Below are 19,449 nucleotides of genomic sequence, written 5' to 3'. Positions count from 1 at the left end.
TTCATTGTGTGGAACAGAGCAGCTTTGACATTTTGATCCATGGGAAAAAAAGTTTGGAGCAACTTGAGGGTGGATAGATTTTTTTCACTTTAAAGCTAATGATCTGCAGACAATGTGACTCGATTTAATTGACCAAATTTAGACATGTGAATGGGTGATTTCTGCCACAGCATTTTAGGGAAATGCCTTTTTTTGGCTTATAATAGTTGTGCTTAACTTAAACTTGGTAATTTTTTTCATCAGTAAAAAAGATTTAGAATTAAATAAATGAAAAGTACTTTTGAAAAATATTTTTAAAATCATGCACGCTCACTCAGATAAAGACTGAGTCATTCCAGCAGAGATTCTTTTACTTACTGCGATAACAACCTCTGCGTTTTACCATAGGACAAAGCGTAACGGTCAACTAGGTATTATGACTGTAAGTCACCATTTGCGGATACCAAACAAATGAATGGGAAATTCGTAAACTGACACCTACCTATCGCAAAATTGTCTGTGTCTTCTCTTAAAAAAAATGTAAATTTTTTTTTTATTATTATTTTATTATCCCCTTTTCTCCACAATTTGGAATGTCCAATTCCCACTACTTACTAGGTCCTCGTGGTGACACGGTTACTCACCTCAATCCAGGTGGTGGAGGACAAGTCTCAGTTGCCTCCACTTCTGAGATAGTCAGTCCACGCATTTTATCACGTGGCTTGCTGTGCATGACAACACGGAGACTCACAGCATGTGGAGGCTCATGCTATTCTCCACGATCCACGCACAACTAACCACGCACCCCATTGAGAGCGAGAACCACTAATCGCAACCATGAGGAGGTTACCCCATGTGACTCTACCCTCCCTAGCAACCGGCCAATTTGGTTGCTTAGGAGTCACTCAGCACACCCTGGATTCGAACTTGTGACTCCAGGGGTGGTAGTCATAAATGTTATTGTTTTAAATTTCACACATATTTAATTCAAAAGGAATTGTTTAGTGTAAAACATGTTGAAGATTAGCAGACAGGTGATCAGTTCATTTAGGGTTGAGCTGTTTCCTCACAAACGCAGTTTATTCAGCACACTGAAGCATCTCCTCCATAGATATCCATTCAAAAAGAATGTCCTCTTGTCTCCTCGTGTCCCAGTGTACCGCCATAGAATGCCTATGGGAACGCCGCGTTATGCTGTTTTTGGCTAAGCTTTTAGGCTCCCCTAAGAAGGGCTCTGAGCCCAGTGACCTAATGGGTTTTATTTTACATAGAGCAGGACGCTATATAGGGGAAGGACATGTTCCGATCACATGGCAAACCAAATATTATTCGCTTTATTTAGATAATTCCACTGTCACTTTCGCTCATGAAATAAATTAGTCATGGCTGAATGCAAACAGCACATTTCTATAAGTGCAACAGTATCTGAAACCTTGGATTTTGCGTGATACAACATTTTTGCACACTAGGTGTCCGTTTAAGTCCAAGATGACTACCGTATCAGCAAGTGCAATATAAACAAAAAAGTTATTGAGTGCACCTGTAATTTTTTTTTTTTTTTTAAAAGCATTTTAAATCCTCCTCAAAAATTTGGGAGGGTACGTGCCAGTATGAATGGGCATACATGATGCTTTTGCACAGAATGTAGTGCTCAACTACAGGCAAAACACATAGCCTACTTTTTGTTTAAAGTCACACATTCTAGTGAATACACACACCATTGGTTGCTCAACTGCATGCATGACGACTGAGGACTCCGCAGAGCTTTCTGTGCAGTTCATTGTAACCGTAGTTCATTATTGAGGAAAAGTGCTCAAACAGTGCTGAACTACTGAAAAGTGCAAGCTCTGTAGAACATGAGAGGGGTGACACTGTTGTGGTCCAATTATAAACTATGTCAGTGTTTATGGTCTGCCTTCAATGAGTGTGCGTGTCAACATTTGTCTGGCTTCTTTTGTTGTGTGTCTAGTTGTGTGTGTGTTTACACCACTCCAGCCTGTAGTGTAACCACTCAGATTTTCAGTGTATGGCATGGAGGTATTTAGAGCATTGAATGAGTCTCTTTCATGGTGGGGGCCTCTCACAATGCCTCCAAGTTGTGACACGACAGATTTGTTGTACATATTTAGTGACGCTAATAATGTCCCGCCCACCAGCCAAAAAGCAGGATGGAGCCGTTGCCATGGAGATGCAGCCTCTGAAGAGTGCGGAGGGTGGAGAAGTGGAGGAGAGAGAGAAGAAAAAATCCAACGTGCCCAAGAAGGAGAAGTCTGTACTGCAGGGCAAACTCACAAAACTGGCTGTACAGATTGGCAAAGCAGGTGCGTGGGACTTTTTGGGACGGATTTTGGACCAGGCCAATGGGGCCAGTGCTCCAGGGCCTCTACCTGTCAGGGGCCTCAAGCTGAGAGAAACCTAGAAACATGCGACTACAGATGTAAGATTGATAGATTTTTGCGGTATCATTTCTTGTTATTTGGACTTCACAATTTACAGTTGATTCTAATGAGGTTGGTGCCTCAGGGCCTCATAGGACCATAATCTGTCCTTGCACAAGGCAACGTCATATGAAATGATAATCACTTCACTCTAACACAGATGCTCACCACTGTGCTGATTCCATTATCTTTTCTTTATTTATTCACATTCGGGACAACATTACACTCTGCAAAATGCATTCATACGTAACAGAAGTAAAAAATAGTATCTTGTTGGTTTATTTTGTCTGCTGTTCTGTTTTTAGGTCTTGTGATGTCGGCCATCACCGTTATCATCCTGGTGCTGTACTTTGTGATCGAGACGTTTGTGGTGGAGGGACAGACCTGGTTGCCCGAGTGTACGCCCATCTACGTGCAGTACTTTGTCAAATTCTTTATCATCGGGGTGACTGTGCTGGTGGTAGCTGTGCCCGAGGGTCTTCCCCTTGCTGTTACCATCTCTCTCGCCTACTCGGTTAAGGTGAGACAGACCAGGTGCACAGTGTGTCTGTGTGTATAATCAGCAAATCAAATTTATTGTAGAGTCAACAAATTATGTAAGTGCATTTGCACACAGTTGGTGATGTTTTTTTTTTTTTACGTAATGTTTTCAGTGCATGTTGCTTTTGCCGACACCTTAAATGTAGCAGCCAGTGTTGGAGAAGCTAATTTGAAACAGTAGCTTGCAAAGCAACAAGCTACTCATAATTAAAAAATCAAGATAGATATAATTTAATCAGAGCCATATTTTTCTGCATAAAGCGATGAGTTTTTGAACGAATAAATTCATTTAGGGTGACAGCATCAATATTGAACAGATTTATTCTTTACTCTAAATTCAACTTAAAGATCTGGAATACAGCTGATTTAAATAACAGAGTCAAACCACTGTAATGAACACCTGCATTTAAGTAAATATTTCACAATGCCAGGCAATGTCATTTGTACAGGCACTTGAATTAGTGAATCATTTTTTTAATCGGTTCATTTACATAAACAGTCCAAGCAAACTGATTTGAATGAATTGGACTTACCAGCACTACATACAGAAAAATATGACAGTTTTGGAGAGCGCGATACACTACACTGTTCCTTCTTGGAAAAAGTAACTAGTAACTGGAAAAGCTCACTACAGCTTGAATACTGTCACTCTGTTGAAAAATGTTGTTAAGTTAGAAGCATTGCTACTTTTAGTTAATTTCTCCCCAATGATAATACTGTTTTTTTCATCATCCAATCCTTCTGCTATTGTTAAACCAGAAAATGATGAAGGACAATAACTTGGTGCGCCACTTGGATGCCTGCGAGACAATGGGCAATGCCACTGCCATCTGCTCTGACAAGACCGGCACCCTCACAACCAACCGCATGACTGTAGTACAGGCCTTTCTTAATGACCAGCACTTCCGTGAGATCCCTGACCCCAGCCAGATCAACCCCAACACCCTGGAGATGATTGTCAATGCCATATCTATCAACTGTGCCTACACATCCAAGATAATAGTGAGAATGAATATCATCTATTAACACAGCTGAAAAAAAAACTATTGTTCACCCCAAAATGAAAATTCTCTCATCATTTACTCACCCTCATGCCATCCCAGATATGTATTACTTTTTTTCTGCTGAACACAAACAAAGATTTTTAAAAGAATATCTCAACTCTGTGTGTCCATAAAATGCAAGTGAATTATGGCCAGAACTTTGAAGTTCCTAAAAGCACATAAAGGCAGCATAAAAGTAATCCATACGACCCCAGTGGTTAAATCGATATCTTCAGAAGCGATATTATAGGTGTGGGTGAGAAACAGATTAATATTTAAGACCTTTTTTTTTACTATAAATTCTCCTCCAAGCCCAGTAGGTGGCGATATGCACCAAGAATGCGAATGGCCAAAAACAAAAGACGAAGAATATGGAAGCGAAAGTGGACATTTATAGTAAAAAATGAATTAAATATTGATCTGTTTCTTACCCACACCTATCAAATCACTTCTGAAGATATGGATTTAAACACTGGGGTCTTATGGATTTCTTTTATTCTGCATTTATGTGCTTTTTTGAGCTTCAAACTTCTGGCCACCGTTCTTGAATTGGCCAACAGAGCTGAAATTTTCTTCTTAAAATCTTTGTTTGTGTTCAGCAGAAGAAAGAAAGTCATACACATCTGGGATGGCATGAGGGTGATTAAATGATAAGAGAATTTTAATTTTTGGGTGAAATATCCCTTTAAACCAGCCTGATGATTTGCTTAGGTGGTTAAATATGGTCTTAGCTGGTTTAAGCTACTCTTCCAACCGGGTCAATGTGGTGTTAAGTGGCTCGGCCAGCTGCTCACAAGTGCCCCAAACCCCTCTAAAACCAGCCAACAGACCAGCCTGACCAGGCTGAGAGACCAGCAAACCACCGTAGTCTGGTTTAAGCTGTTTTCATTCAGCAGGACAGCTCTGATAGCCCTATGCATAATTTCTCTCATGACCATCTGACGATTCTTTCTCTTCACTTTGTACCCTCCTTCTCATTCAGCCACCGGATGTGGAGGGTGGTCTGCCCAAGCAGGTTGGTAATAAGACTGAGTGTGGTCTGCTGGGCTTCCTGCTGGGCCTGAAAAGAGACTATGTTCCTGTGAGAGAGCAAATCCCAGAGGAGAAGCTCTACAAAGTATACACTTTTAACTCTGTACGCAAGTCCATGAGCACTGTGGTGCAGATGCCTGACGGAAGCTTCCGCCTGTACAGCAAAGGAGCTTCTGAGATCCTACTGAAAAAGTAAGTAAACTGCATAGAGAGCAACTACATGATCATGGAATTGTAACCGGTTCAAGGTGCTTTGTATTGCTTTATATGCTTACCCTGCTTTTCAAAAGAAGGATGTGTTCCTGGATCAGCATTCTTCACGGTTCCTTGATTGACATTCATATCAACTAATCATTAGTTGATTAGAATGTGGTTCTGGGAACAGTGAAAGATGTTGATCAAGAAACATTTTCGTAAATCATGTTGTGCTACCTCATATGATGACTAACTTGAAGTGAATGTTAAGTGCATTTCTAAAGTTTCAGATGTTGGTGCTGTTTCTCATGTTGGTTGTGAGTTCCAGTGGTCATGGAAAACCTGGAAGTATGAGGGAATTTTAAATTGAGATTGCCAGGCCTGGAAATGCAATTTTTTCTATGTATGCTAAGCTCTCAAATTTGTCATTGACTAAGAATTGCATTTTGTGAATGCAATCTTTATAAAATGTGTTTAAAAATCCTTATAATCACAAATGACTGAAAAAAGTTATGGACATTTGTTGGTCATAAGATCTGAGAACTCTGCAGTGAAGACCTATGCCTCCCTGCTTTCTCCTCTGCCTTAGGTGTTCTGGGATACTTGGTGCCAATGGTGAGCCACGGAGTTTCAGGCCACGGGACCGAGATGAGATGGTGAAGAAAGTGATCGAGCCCATGGCGTGTGAAGGCCTGCGAACCATCTGCATCGGTTATCGTGATCTTCCCTGCGACCCTGAACCTGACTGGGACAATGAAGCTGAAATTGTTACCGATCTGACCTGCATCGCTGTCGTCGGGATCGAAGATCCAGTGCGACCTGAGGTATGTCATGAGAACATCAAATAACCAAGCAATATATAGTATGTTGTGTTTTGTTTGCTGGTATGCTGGTGTTCTTACCAGGCTTCCTGACCATCAAGGTTGACCAGCATTTTTAGATGGTGATCAACATGGCTATGCTGTTCCACAAGGTATACCAGCATCTAATGAGCATAAACCAGCCTGGATCGGCATGGAAATTCATGCTTGTCTTTTCAACAGGGCAGAATGTCCTCAGATATGTAATCGGCAATATCATGTTTATGTAATGCATGTGTGTTCTCTTTTTCAAGCATTTCTCTGCATCTACTGTAGGTCCCTGATGCCATTCGGAAGTGTCAGAGAGCAGGCATCACTGTGCGCATGGTCACTGGTGACAACATCAACACAGCACGCGCCATTGCTGCCAAGTGTGGCATAATTCAACCTGGGGACGACTTTCTGTGCTTGGAGGGCAAAGACTTCAACCGAAGAATCAGAAATGAGAAAGGAGAGGTGAGTCAGAATAAAGAGATCCTTGAATCTTGGATACCTTAGTACATAACCTATGTAAGCTAAACAAGAAGAATCTTGATCTTGTGGTCATAATCCTGAGACATCTCAAGACCATATACTGTAAACTTGGTCTTGCTCTGAGACTGGGTCTTGGCTCAAAGTTTCAGATTAGGCCACAGTTTTCTTGCAACTTAATAAAGTTAAAAGTTACCTCAGCCACTTATGTGTGGTATCTTTTCATGACCCCTAAAGTTTTTTAAATGATCTTTTACTTTATTTTTATGACAATGTCGATAAAGGATCATTTTACTCAGGACTTTCGTTTGGATTCAAGGAGCCTGGCAATTCTTTTTTGGAAGAACCATACACTTGGCATTTTCTCGTTTGTCCTACAACCCTCCCCAACGACAGCTCTGGTTTTACATATAATTCATGTGGAATTTCTGGTTTAGGAAAAATTTAAAAACTTTGAATATTTTTTTTTATGAATACTGCAATAAATTCAGCATTTCACTGGGCAGGTGGGGGTGTTGGGGGGTTAAAGGGTTAGTACACCCAACAATTTAAATTCTTTCATCATTTACTCACCCTCATGATATCCCAGGTGTGTATGACTTTCCTTCTTCAGCAGAACACATTTGAAGTAAAAGAGAAAAATATCTTAGCTCAGTAGGTCCTTAAAACGTGAGTGGATGGTGATCAGACTTTTGAAGCTCCAAAAAGAACAGATAGTCAGCATAAACATTATCCATACGACTCCAGCATTTAAATTAATGTTTTCTAAAGTGACACAATCACTTTTGGTGTGAATAAGATCAATATTTAAGTACTTTTGAACTCGAAATCTTAATTTCCGGTCAGCAGCAGTATGCGCATGCGACGTAATCACGTTTGCATGTGAGAAGTGCTTAGAAGCACTACAGAAGCTTAGTTGGGTTTGGTTTAGATCTGTATTTGCGTCTGTTTGATATGCAAATTTGTCACACAAGAGACCACATTAACTCAGCGCTCTCGTGAATGCGTATACTTTTGCTTACCGGGAGTGATGGTTTATAGTTAAAAAGTACTTAAATATTTAGCTTTTTCGCATCAAAAGTGATAGTTTCGCTCTAGAACACATTATTTTAACTGCTGGAGTCGTTTATGCTGACTGTCTGTGATTTTTGGAGCTTCAAAAGTCTGATCACCATCCACTTGCATTTTAAGGACCTACTGAGCAGAGATATGTTTCTGTTTCTCTTCAAATATGTTCTGCTGAAGAAAGAAAGTCATATACATTACATCTGGGATATCATGAGAGTGAGTAAATGATGAGAGAATTCAAATTTTTGGGTGAACCATCTGTAACAGGTAAAGAATGGGCAAGGGGGAGGCGGGAACCAGCTGAACAGTCAACATAAACTTTAATGATATAAATGAACTTAAAACAAACATAAACAAACACAGACACACATACAACGTGGCCGCGTGCGTCTCTCTCTCTCGAACCAGTGTGTCCTCACGGCCCGGCCCTACCCTCTTCCTCGTCACACCTCCTCCATTGCCCGACTCAGGCCAGGGGAAACCATGATGCACTCCCCTCCCCTCTCTTCCTGGAGGTGGGGGGGGGGGCATTGCCCATTTCTGGAGCCCTGGGAGAGATGAGGGGAGGGAAAGGAGAGCGGGTAAGAGCGAGGCGGAACGACAGAGAGAGAGGAGAGAGAGAGAGAAACTTGCCCGCCGGTTCCCGGACACGCTGTCACCCGATCCTCAACAGCTCCTCCGCCATCTGGTGGACAACAGTACGCTCCTGCCCCGGTGGACAGCAGCGTGTCCTCCAGCTTTCGGCAGCCGGCAGCAACCTCTCCGTCCCCAGGTAGACGGCCACGGCTACGAGGACTCGAGGACTCCGCGACAGCACATCCCTCCTCACTCCCGGGTTTCGGCACCACTGTAACAGGTAAAGGATGGGCAAGGAGGAGGTGGGAACCAGCTGAACAGTAAACATAAACTTTAATGGTAAACTTAAAATCAACATAAACAAACGTGCAGCACAGCCGAGTGCGTCTCTCTCTCTTTCTCTCTCACACCGGTGTCTCGGGCTGCCCCTTTATCTCGCTCTCCCGCTGATCAGCTGATTCAGTGCCGGCCATGCTCCATCACAGCCCGGCCACGCCCTCCTCCATGACACACCATCCCTTTAAGGAATCTTTTTTTTTTTTTCTATTTTCTGTAAAGCTGCTTTGGTAAATGTATTATAAAAAGTGCTATACAAATTATATTGAATTGATTTGAAAAAATTGAGCATTTCCTCTATTTTAGTTCATTAAAATGGACAGCCTGGTTCTTACAGGACCTACAGGTCTTGGTCTGGATCTGGGCTTCAAGGGGTCTGGTCTGGTCTGGTCTGGTCTGGGTCTTGGAGGGTCTGATCTTGACTTCAACTCTGCTGTATATGTTTTGTTTTTAGGTTGAGCAGGAGAGGATTGATAAGATCTGGCCCAAGCTAAGAGTTCTGGCGCGCTCTTCCCCCACGGACAAACACACACTTGTAAAAGGTGAGATGCTCTCTCCATCTACTCATCACTCTCAAACCTAGCCTCACCTGCCTCTTAACATATATTTACAGTGTACATTTGTCACTGAAGAGACCACATATGCAATGAATTAAAGTATCAGTCTGATGAATTCATACTCTGTGTTGACAGTAGTTATATTCAGTGATTGGTCAAGGTTATGTACTAGCTGGTAATTGTTTGCTGGGTGATGATGCCATTATGCAGGCATCATTGACAGCACTGTGTTGGAGCAGAGACAGGTGGTGGCCGTAACTGGTGATGGGACCAATGACGGACCAGCTCTGAAGAAGGCAGATGTGGGCTTCGCGATGGTGAGCACATGAGAGTCTGACAAGCGCTTCCTGTGTCTGTTTCCCTCAAATCAATACATATATTCATCCATCCAGGAGGTAGTCTAACAGATGAATATTGATGAAAGATGAATATTGATTTATTGGAAGCCATATTCATATTATTTTAAAAATCACATGGGCACATCGAAGAAGGGAGTGGGAAGATTGCATTTTAACACAATAAGATCTTAATCCTACTGCTGGCTCGAGTGCAGAAAAATGATTTTGCTCCAATGAATGTGACTTTGATGCATGTATTGCTTAAATATCCCATGAAATCAAAAAGAGTGTTTTGTGCCTTTCAGTGCTAGGGCCCTATTTTAAGAGGGCTAGTGCTAAGCTTTAAGTCCTAAGTGCAAAGTCAATGGGCATGGCTATGAAGTTTTGGTATTTTCGTACAAGCATGTGCTAAGCCTAGGCAGAAGTGGGTTTGGCGAAACCACATGCGCAACATGCTAATGGGCTGGGTCAAGTGCAATTTAATTCTGAGGTACTTCTCCAGTTATTGCACCATCTGCGCCCTATTATGTTATTTCCTGTCAGCACATTCATAAGAAGTTGGTAGTGTAAATGCATGCAACGAAATAGAATAATTTAAAATTATGTTCTTTTGTGCATTAACTGCATCCTTGTAGAATGTCAGGGATATTTCTATGACTGTGACACACTTCCTTTAAATATGCATGGAAAATATGATTCTCATCAGAATTTGGATGTACGCTCCATTACACTCAAATCATGGCTAGTATTAATAGTGATTGTATCGGAACGCACTTCCCTTCTACCGTTCGATTTTGATTTTGAAAAATGTAATTCATTTATTGAAAAAAAAAATCGAAATTCAAATCACACTTCAAAGGAAACGAAAATATAATCAAATAACAAAGTAGTCAAAAATAATACCAATTCCAAAAATTTTACTCTCTCCAACTTCTTCCAACGGCCCTTTTTGCAGTGACTTAAAAATCACTCTACTACTTCAGGTGGAACAATACCAATACAAATTAGACCATAAATACAATTGTAAATTTAAACAATAATAATAATAATTGAAAAATAAACCATGACTTATAGATAGTTTAATTTTTTGTTCATAAAACAGATACGAGAGTGATTGTCAGGGACTTAATTTAATGTTCCACTATATTTTCAGATTTTGGACATGAAATTTATTACCACCTGATGGTGTAATCTGCAAACTGCAAATGGAGGAACTGAGTTTAAACATTGCACTGAAAACAGACCTGCTTTTGAAACGTTTAATTGTCTAGTTGCACTTCGTAACTTCATTAACACACAATCAGTGGCGGTTCTAGCTTGTATGCCGCCCTGGGCGAAACCCACTTCAACACGCCCCAAAAGTTGTTGTTGTTTTGGGGGGGGGGGTGTTGGGAGGTCATGCCCCCCCCCACGCAAGATGCCGCCCTGGGCAACTGTACATGTCGCCCATGCCTAAATCCGCCACTGCGTACAATACACCCACAGTTTGTGCGCGTACAGCCATAGACAGCACAAACACGCCCACTTGTGCTTTGCGCTGGTACAAAATTGCATTTAGAATTAGCGCTCTCACGAAAATTGGATAAGACGTTGCGCACAGTCGTAATTCTTTGCGCTGCGCTTTGCGCACTCACAAAATGAAGCCCATGTCTTTTTGATTTGGAGCCATTTGAATGTCTGTGTACACCTAAAAGTTGACAAAATCAACCTTTAGATAGAGAAATATCCACTTAAAATTTACATTTAAAAATCTTTACATTTACATTTAAAGGCTTTCTCTTCCGGGAAAATAGACCAAAAATATGAATGACTCATGCTGCACTAAACATATTTTTGTCCAATCAAATGTTCTGTAGAGCGACAATGTCCCTCCATCTAATATGACCTGCAGTCGACTAGAAAGTAGCAAATCATGATTCATGGCTATGACACACAGTAACAAAATAGCCTATTGGCTATAAAAAAAAAAAACATTTTTAAATCTATTAAATGCCGCCTCATACTTTGTTTCTAGGAAATGCACAGGAAAGAATACTCTGCTTGTCAAATGATTTTATGGGATATTTAAAATCTTTCTCTCTTTTTCTTTTTCTCTTGCTCTTTCTAGGGCATAGCGGGAACTGATGTAGCTAAAGAAGCATCTGACATCATCCTGACTGATGATAACTTCTCCAGCATTGTGAAGGCTGTCATGTGGGGGAGGAATGTGTATGACAGCATCTCCAAGTTCCTGCAGTTTCAGCTTACTGTCAATGTAGTGGCCGTCATAGTAGCTTTCACTGGGGCCTGCATCACACAGGTACCACAACCATACATAAACATACACACTTGCATGGTCAGTGTCATTTGTTTTAGACTTCACTGCAAAAAATTATATTCTTTACCCAGTACTCAGTATTTTTGTTTTGTTTTCCAATAAAAATATCTAATATCCTTAAAACCAGCTAAATTTACTTGAGAAGTTAAATTGTGTAAAATAATGATGATTATAATTTAGATGATAATGAAATTATAATTCCAGATAATCTATCATGAATTAAATAAATTTTTACCCCATTGGCAAATTGTTTTTTTATACATAAACCTCACAAAATGTTGTTAGTTTTTTTTTTTTCATCATAAATCTATTTGCTCATGTTGTAAGAAAAATAAATTCAAGATATATTCTCTGAAAAGTCTTCATTTTTTGCAATATTCCTTTAAGGGTATTTAGTTATCTATACTGGAATATAGAAAAACAAGAGAAAAATAAATGAGCACTAAAATTGTTTTTCACTGTGTATAATGTTGCGCTGGGTTGCTAATGGCTGGTTCACACATTGCCCCGACAAACGCCAACATTTCAAACATTACAAATATTTGTCCATTTGATTTAGAATGTTACTTGAGAAACATTAAAGACCGGGTTCAAAACAAGTTAAGCTCAATCGACAGCATTTGTGGCATAATGTTGATAACCACAAAAAGCTAATTTTGACTCATTTTGAAAAGCAAAAATCGAGGTTACAGTGAGGCACTTTCAATGGGAGTGAATGGGGACAAGTTTAGGAGGATTTAAAGGCAGAAATGTGAAGCTTATAATTCTATAAAAGCACTTACTGTACATTAAATCTTAAATAATTTAATTAAATAATTTGAGCTGTAAAGTTGTTTAATCATTTTTATTATTTTTTTATGGCAGGGGTCGGCAACCTTTTTGACATGGAGTGCCATTTTTTATTTTACTTGTTAATGGCTGTACCGACATCCACCCAACCCTGATTTTCAATCACAGCTTTCATGCGTCTTTGCACGCTTTCCACCAGTCTATCACATTGCTGTTGGGTGACTTTATGCCACTCCTGGCGCAAAGATTCAAGCAGGATTTCAACAAACACTGGAATGGAATGGCTGCCATACATGTAGAGATGCTTATTTAAGAAACATTTGGAGTGGTCTCTTAATTTTTCCCAGAGCTGTATATATATATGTACATGTATGTGATTTTCCGCAGTTTGAGTCCACTTGTGAAAATGTTTCTATTTTGCATTTTTCTAATTTAATTGTTTATTTTCCATTACAAATTATATTATCAGCATAACAATTTGAGTGAAAAATTTGTGCAAAACTCGATGATTATGATATAATAATGCATGTGAATTTTCACAGAGCACCTTGTGAAAGTGCTTTAATGAAAGAAAACCTGTCCTTTTGTACAAAACGAGTTAACACAGTTAATGTCACAAATTTACTTATTTGATTACTGATCATGAAACTGTGTGGAATCTTAAATATTTCTTATATTATGTCATATATTTTACATTTGTGAAGTTTTTCGCACCTGCATTCCAATCTACATCTTGATGTAATCCTCCTCATGATCACGCAGCGTGTTTTCATCAGCTGAATGGGAGACTTAACACTATTAAAGTGTGACGAGACTCGTGCTGCGTGTGCAAGCCATTCGCGCATCACAAGCCGATCAGCGATTCAGCCCTTTTCTGTGAATCACACCTGCAAAATCCTAAAACTTTATTTCCATGTTTAATTTATATTTTGAATAGACTCTGATTTTTGAACGCCACGATGTGGGTTTATGTTTTCTCTTTTAATTGTTTAATGCAATTTTGAATGTGACTATGTTTTAAGGAGGGTGTACCTGTATGCTGGGTTGGAAATCTCAAGGATTAATAGTGGTGTTTTCCATATTTCATCACGTGTTGTTCTGAAAGCAAAAAGAAACAAATGTTTCACGTAGCCTGACCGAAGCAAAGCGGGCGCGTTTACTCGCGTTAACCGAAAGTGAAGCGCTGCCCAAGTCTGTTGGGTATACTTCAGTCTCATCACATTTTAACTTTTTGTTTAGCCTCCCATTCAACTCATGAAAACACGCTGCGTGATCATGAGGAAGGACGACATCAAAATGTAGATTGGAATGCAGTTTCTGAATTTCATATGAATAAAATAGTCTACTCCTCTCTCTCCTCTTTCGCCGTTGCTGGCATGCCAGAGATTACCCCTCCGCGTGCCATAGGTTGCCGACCCCTGTTTTACGGCGTTATGTCATCATGGCAATGAAGTTGGAAAATTGGATATTACTTGACACAAAATAGGTTAGCAAGCGATTTTATTACACGAAAATCATTTTAACACACATATTGTTTACGTCTTGAGGCTATACTTTTGAAAAAGTGACTATTTGAACACTTTTTATGGATTGGCCCCATTCACTTCAATTATAAGTACCTCACTGTAACCCAGAGTTTTTATTTATTTATTTATTTTTTTTAAAGAGAAGGAGGGACAAGTTGAAATACATTTTTGTGGTAATCAACATTATACCGCAAATGCTGTTGATTGAGCTTAACTTGTATTGAACCTGGAACTGTCCCTTAACTGTCATATTAACACACTGCCCCACAAGATGGTTCATACACTACTAATCTAACAAACCCAACACCTGTTGGAATTTGGTGTTAGTTGATGATTATTCGCATTTGTTGTTCGGTTATAGCTGTGTGTCATGTAGGTAAGGCGAATTGACTGCATTGCACCTCACAAGTTCTTGCTGTAGCAATCGAAAGCCTTAATTAAACCGGCCACTGAGCCCTCTGCTGGAGACGGGTGTGACTGCTTTCACTCACTGCGCTCAGAACTCCAGTGTCAAGTGTTGTTCAGTTGTGCCTTCTTTTTTTATTCTGCTTGCGTGAAGGACTCTCCACTCAAAGCAGTGCAGATGTTGTGGGTAAATCTTATCATGGATACATTTGCCTCTTTGGCTCTTGCCACTGAGCCCCCCACTGAAGCCCTGCTGCTTAGGAAACCTTATGGCCGCAACAACCCCCTCATCTCCCTCACAATGATGAAGAACATCCTGGGACATGGAGTCTATCAGCTCATCATCATCTTCACCCTACTGTTTGTCGGTAGGACAGAGAGCTTGAGAATCATTACAAAAGTTTCACCTTTTACATTATTTCAGTGGTGAATAAATAATTAATAATTATGATGGAACTCTTTACTGATAGTTTGGCAGCATACAGCTCACATTTGCATTGATTTACATTTGTTCATCAACCAGATGCTTTTATCCTAAGCGATTTACAGATTAGAATAATACAAGCAGAAGCAATTGATCTAAGGGAGAAAATAAAACGCTATCATAGAAAATTTTAGTTGAGTACTAGAATAGTATGACACTAAAACTGACCAGCTGTAACCGCATTTATAAGATCATAGTGATGTATAAAGTTAATTTACCAGTATATAAAGATTAGGTTATAGATTACAACCATATTCAACAATGCCAATACTTCAAAAGTGAAATGTATTGTTTTTATGCCTGAACTAAACTTGTCTCCTTCTCCCTTACATTCTCCCAAGGAGAGAAAATCTTCAACATCGACAGTGGTCGCAATGCCCCGTTACACTCCCCACCCTCTGAGCACTACACTATCATCTTCAACACCTTCGTCCTGATGCAGCTCTTCAACGAGATCAATGCCCGCAAGATCCATGGCGAAAGAAACGTGTTTGATGGCATCTTCGGAAATCCAATCTTTTGCAGTATTGTTCTGGGAACATTTGTAATGCAGGTCAGAGATACCCTAGTCTGCTTTGTGCTCCATGAGGTTGAAGTTGTACATGAAAACAAGTGAGAGAGTGACTGATGTACAGTTTGCATACATTTTTGACCGTGCGAAGAAAGATGGTGTTGAACAGTAGTGTTTGGTTATGTGCTTTGATCTCTGTGCAGATTGTAATTGTGCAGTTTGGGGGGAAGCCCTTCAGCTGTGCCCCTCTAAATATGGAGCAATGGCTGTGGTGCCTCTTCGTGGGAGTTGGAGAACTGCTGTGGGGCCAGGTAGGAGAGAGAGAGAGAGAGAAAGAGAGAAAGAGACAAAGAATGAATAAGAAGAAAGACTATCAACGAGCATATGACCGAAGGTGTTCAGCAGTAATGAGGGATTCTTAAGATTCTTCAAGATTATTTCAGATATGACATAACTTTTGGTCATATTTGGCCATTTTGAGATTATCGGCATCAGCTAACTGTCTCCATTTGGCCGATTAGCATAACTGGTCATTCCACCTGTTGTGTAATTGTTTTTTTCTTTATATATATATATATATATATATTTTTTTTTAAGGGAATTATGAGTAAATATCACATAAAATAAGTGTATGTGTAAATTCAGCAATTCTGTGTACATTTGATTTGCCATCATTAAGTTAAATGTTGTACAGTGGCCCTAAAAAGTATTTGCACACTTAAGCCACACTTATAAAGGTATGAACGTCATTGCACTGCAAATGATGCTGGACCCTTTCCCAAAACTTTACTTTTCTATATTTGAAAAGCTATATTTGCAAATACTTAACCAACTGGTCCCAAAATGTTACTACATTTTTAGTGGATGTATGAAGTCGGTTCCCTTCAATTTCACACAGGTGTCTTAGAACAGGTGTAAATTCTCAAATGAACTATGGACATATTCCTCTTTTTGACAATGTTTTTTTTGAAAAGACGTTTGACAGCCATAAATTGTCTTAATTTTAAACAGTATGTTTCTGTATGTTTATTTTATATCTATTTTATTCATTTGAAATCTAGCAAACTATTTTGTGAAATGTCTTGCTTGAAAAGTGTGTTTGGGCTAAAATCCTTTAAAATAAATGTCATTGGTTTAATATTTTGGTATATAATGCAAAGACATTCATGCATTTTTAAAGGGATAGTTCACCCAATAATGAAAATTCCCTCATCCCTTCATCTCATCATCAGTGTCATCTCAAACTCACCCTCATGCCATCCCAGATGTGTATGACTTTATTTCTTCTGCTGAACACAAAGATTTTTAGAAGAATATCTCAACTAGGTCCTCACAATGCAAGTGAATGGGTACCAAAATTGTGAAGCTCCAAAATGCATATAAAGGCATCATAAAAGTAATCCATTCGACTCAGTGGTTAAATCTATATCTTTAGAAGCGATATGATAAATGTGGGTGAGAAAAAAGCTCAATATTTAAGTCATTTTTTATTATAAATCCTCCTCCCTGCCCAGTAGGTGGCGATATGCAGGAAGAATGTGAATCGCCAAAAACAAAAGAAGAATGTGAGAGTGAAAGTGGAGAAAGGCCTTAAATATTGATCTGTTTCTTACCCACACCTAGACAGATGAGATTTTCTTCTAAAAATCTTGTTTGTGTTCAGCAGAAGAAAGAAATTCATACACATCTGGGATGGCATGAGGTTGTGTAAATGATGTGAAAATTTTCATTTTTAGGTGAACTATTCCTTGAAGTCCTTGGCTTAAATGCATTATACTTTGTGGAACCACTGTATAGCAACCACGCTGCTCTCTGGATCGGTATTGACCTCAGCCATTAAAAAACCCAGTTGAACACCTCGCATGAACACAACATTTTTTTCTCCCTCTTCTCTTGATTTCAGGTGATCGCCACAGTGCCCACTAGTCACTTGAAGTGTCTGAAGGAGGCGGGTCATGGGCCGGGTACAGACGAGATGACGGAAGACGAGATGGCAGAGGATGAAGAGGAGATTGACCATGCTGAGAGAGAGCTACGCAGGGGGCAGATCCTCTGGTTCAGAGGCCTTAACCGTATCCAGACTCAGGTGCTGTGCTCGACACTCCTCACTCCATCAATCCCTCTAGTAGAAGTAGTATCCGCAGTAGCAATAGTTATAAAACGTGATTTCCATAGACCGTAGAACTTATGTCTCCTCAAAGAATGCTCTTTTGCTTTCTCCTTTTGTTTCATTTTCTCTCCTCCTCTTCACCCCGCTCCCTCTAGACCCTCTCTGAGTAACCTGCATTAGTTCATCCTTACCTCTTCCCTTCTCTCTTTCCACCTCTCCCTCGCTCCTCTATCTGTGGGGACCCTTCGCTAAATAAGCATAGATTTCCCCAACAAGAATCTATAACATGCCCCCTCTCCCGTGCTCAGAGCTCTGGTTTGTCATTTTACTGTGTTACTCGAGTCTTTTAAAGTCCTAATTTATTGCTTAGTAACTCATTTGCCTTTGAGTTACAGCACAGAATCAGCTGCATCCAGATCTAGTGTGTGGGACCTTACAGGAGAGCTTAGGAACATTTGTGAAAGATTGGGACAATGTTTGACACATAAAGGCAATATTATCATCAAAAATAGATCTTAGAGGGATAGTTCACACAAAAATAAAAACTCTGTCATCATTTACTCATCCTCTTGTTGTTCCAAACCAGAATGACTTTCTTTCTTATGTGGAGCACAAAGTCTGAAGAACGTTGGTGCTGCTCTTTTTTAAATGAAAGTGAATGGTGATTAAGGTTTTCAGTCCCAAACATTTTGCCTAACGTCTCCTTTGTGTTCCACGGATGAAAAAAAAATTATGTGGGTTTGAAACAACATGAGGGTGAGTAAATGATGACAGAATTTTTATTTTTGGGTAAATTATCCCTTTAATTTTGTAGACTTTAGTACAATTTAAAGGTGCACTCAGTAATTTTTTTAAAATGTGTCATCTTGAACTTGCACACTGACACCTAGTGGCATGGATGCAGCATCATTCCAACACAATAGTTTTCAGTTACCAAATCCATTGTAGAAATTCACTATTCACAGTCAGCTATGATTAATTTAATCCATGAGTGAAAGTGTCCAATAACAGGGTGGTTACTGAGATTAAGCGATTAGTATTCAGCTGGTCATGTGATCCTAACATGGCAGCCTCCATGAGGGGACCCTCTCCATGTAGAATAAAACAGCTTTTATAAGGTTACTAATATGACTAAAGTCTTCATCTCATTTGAGTGCTCATGATCTTTCACATATGTTACAAAATTACTATTAATTTCTTTAGGAGTAAAGCTTTTTCATTAGTAAAAAATTACGGAGTGCACCTTTAACTTTTGAAGTTTCAGAAATAACTATTGTATAATGACAGAAAAAGAGATGTTATTTTTTAAACATGTTTTTCTTTCCTCACTTTCTTGATTTCTTTTGCCTCTATATTTGCTCATTACAAGGGCTCTGCTAATAATCTAAATTATTGATTTGATTTGTTATCTATAATAAACCGATAGTTTATTCTGTAAGTTCTCTTTCATTTCTATCTCCTTTTTTCTCTATTTCTATAATTTCCAGTCCTCCTGTGAAACTTCTGTGACTGTTTAATGAAGTTATTTTCTTGAGACGAATGCTAAAATTAAACATGCCTATATTTCCTCGATGCTAAGTGAATGAGATTTGATTGTAGTTGTGCTAATTGTAGTTCTCCTGTCTGACTCTATCCATGACTTTAAGATGGTTTGTGTCTCTCTCTGTGTGTGGGTGTGTTTGCGTGGAATTGTTGTTCTGGTTTGCCTTCTGGAGCGTGCTCTCGTGTGTGTTGGTTCATTTCCTGATTTTCAACTTTAATTGAGCTAGAAGGAAACATTGTATAGTCGTTGTGGAAGGATGGATTTTTGATTTGATCCACTGAGTTGTAAGTAGTGGTTATGACACAATCAGTAATTGTTGTATCACTGCAAC

General features: G+C 39.5%; 1 protein-coding gene across 6 annotated transcripts in view; it reads left to right on the top strand.

Annotated features, from left to right (window-relative positions):
• Nucleotides 1-19,449, top strand: part of LOC127419057 (plasma membrane calcium-transporting ATPase 3) — a 96,241-nt gene that overhangs the window by 49,037 nt on the left and 27,755 nt on the right. For all 6 annotated transcript variants that reach the window (XM_051660125.1, XM_051660124.1, XM_051660129.1 and 3 more), the window contains 13 exons: nt 2,136-2,300; nt 2,723-2,937; nt 3,717-3,959; nt 4,983-5,224; nt 5,817-6,051; nt 6,364-6,543; nt 8,993-9,080; nt 9,306-9,412; nt 11,541-11,732; nt 14,625-14,838; nt 15,296-15,507; nt 15,669-15,776; nt 17,369-17,551. In XM_051660125.1, the coding sequence (XP_051516085.1) occupies nt 2,136-2,300; nt 2,723-2,937; nt 3,717-3,959; nt 4,983-5,224; nt 5,817-6,051; nt 6,364-6,543; nt 8,993-9,080; nt 9,306-9,412; nt 11,541-11,732; nt 14,625-14,838; nt 15,296-15,507; nt 15,669-15,776; nt 17,369-17,551 (2,384 nt within the window). The remainder of the gene's footprint in view (nt 1-2,135; nt 2,301-2,722; nt 2,938-3,716; nt 3,960-4,982; nt 5,225-5,816; nt 6,052-6,363; nt 6,544-8,992; nt 9,081-9,305; nt 9,413-11,540; nt 11,733-14,624; nt 14,839-15,295; nt 15,508-15,668; nt 15,777-17,368; nt 17,552-19,449) is intronic.

This window comes from Myxocyprinus asiaticus, chromosome 28 (assembly GCF_019703515.2).
Source record: "Myxocyprinus asiaticus isolate MX2 ecotype Aquarium Trade chromosome 28, UBuf_Myxa_2, whole genome shotgun sequence".
Taxonomy (NCBI): domain Eukaryota; kingdom Metazoa; phylum Chordata; class Actinopteri; order Cypriniformes; family Catostomidae; genus Myxocyprinus; species Myxocyprinus asiaticus.
The sequence above is the reverse complement of the archived record's forward strand: the minus strand, read 5'-3'. Positions and strand labels throughout refer to the sequence as shown.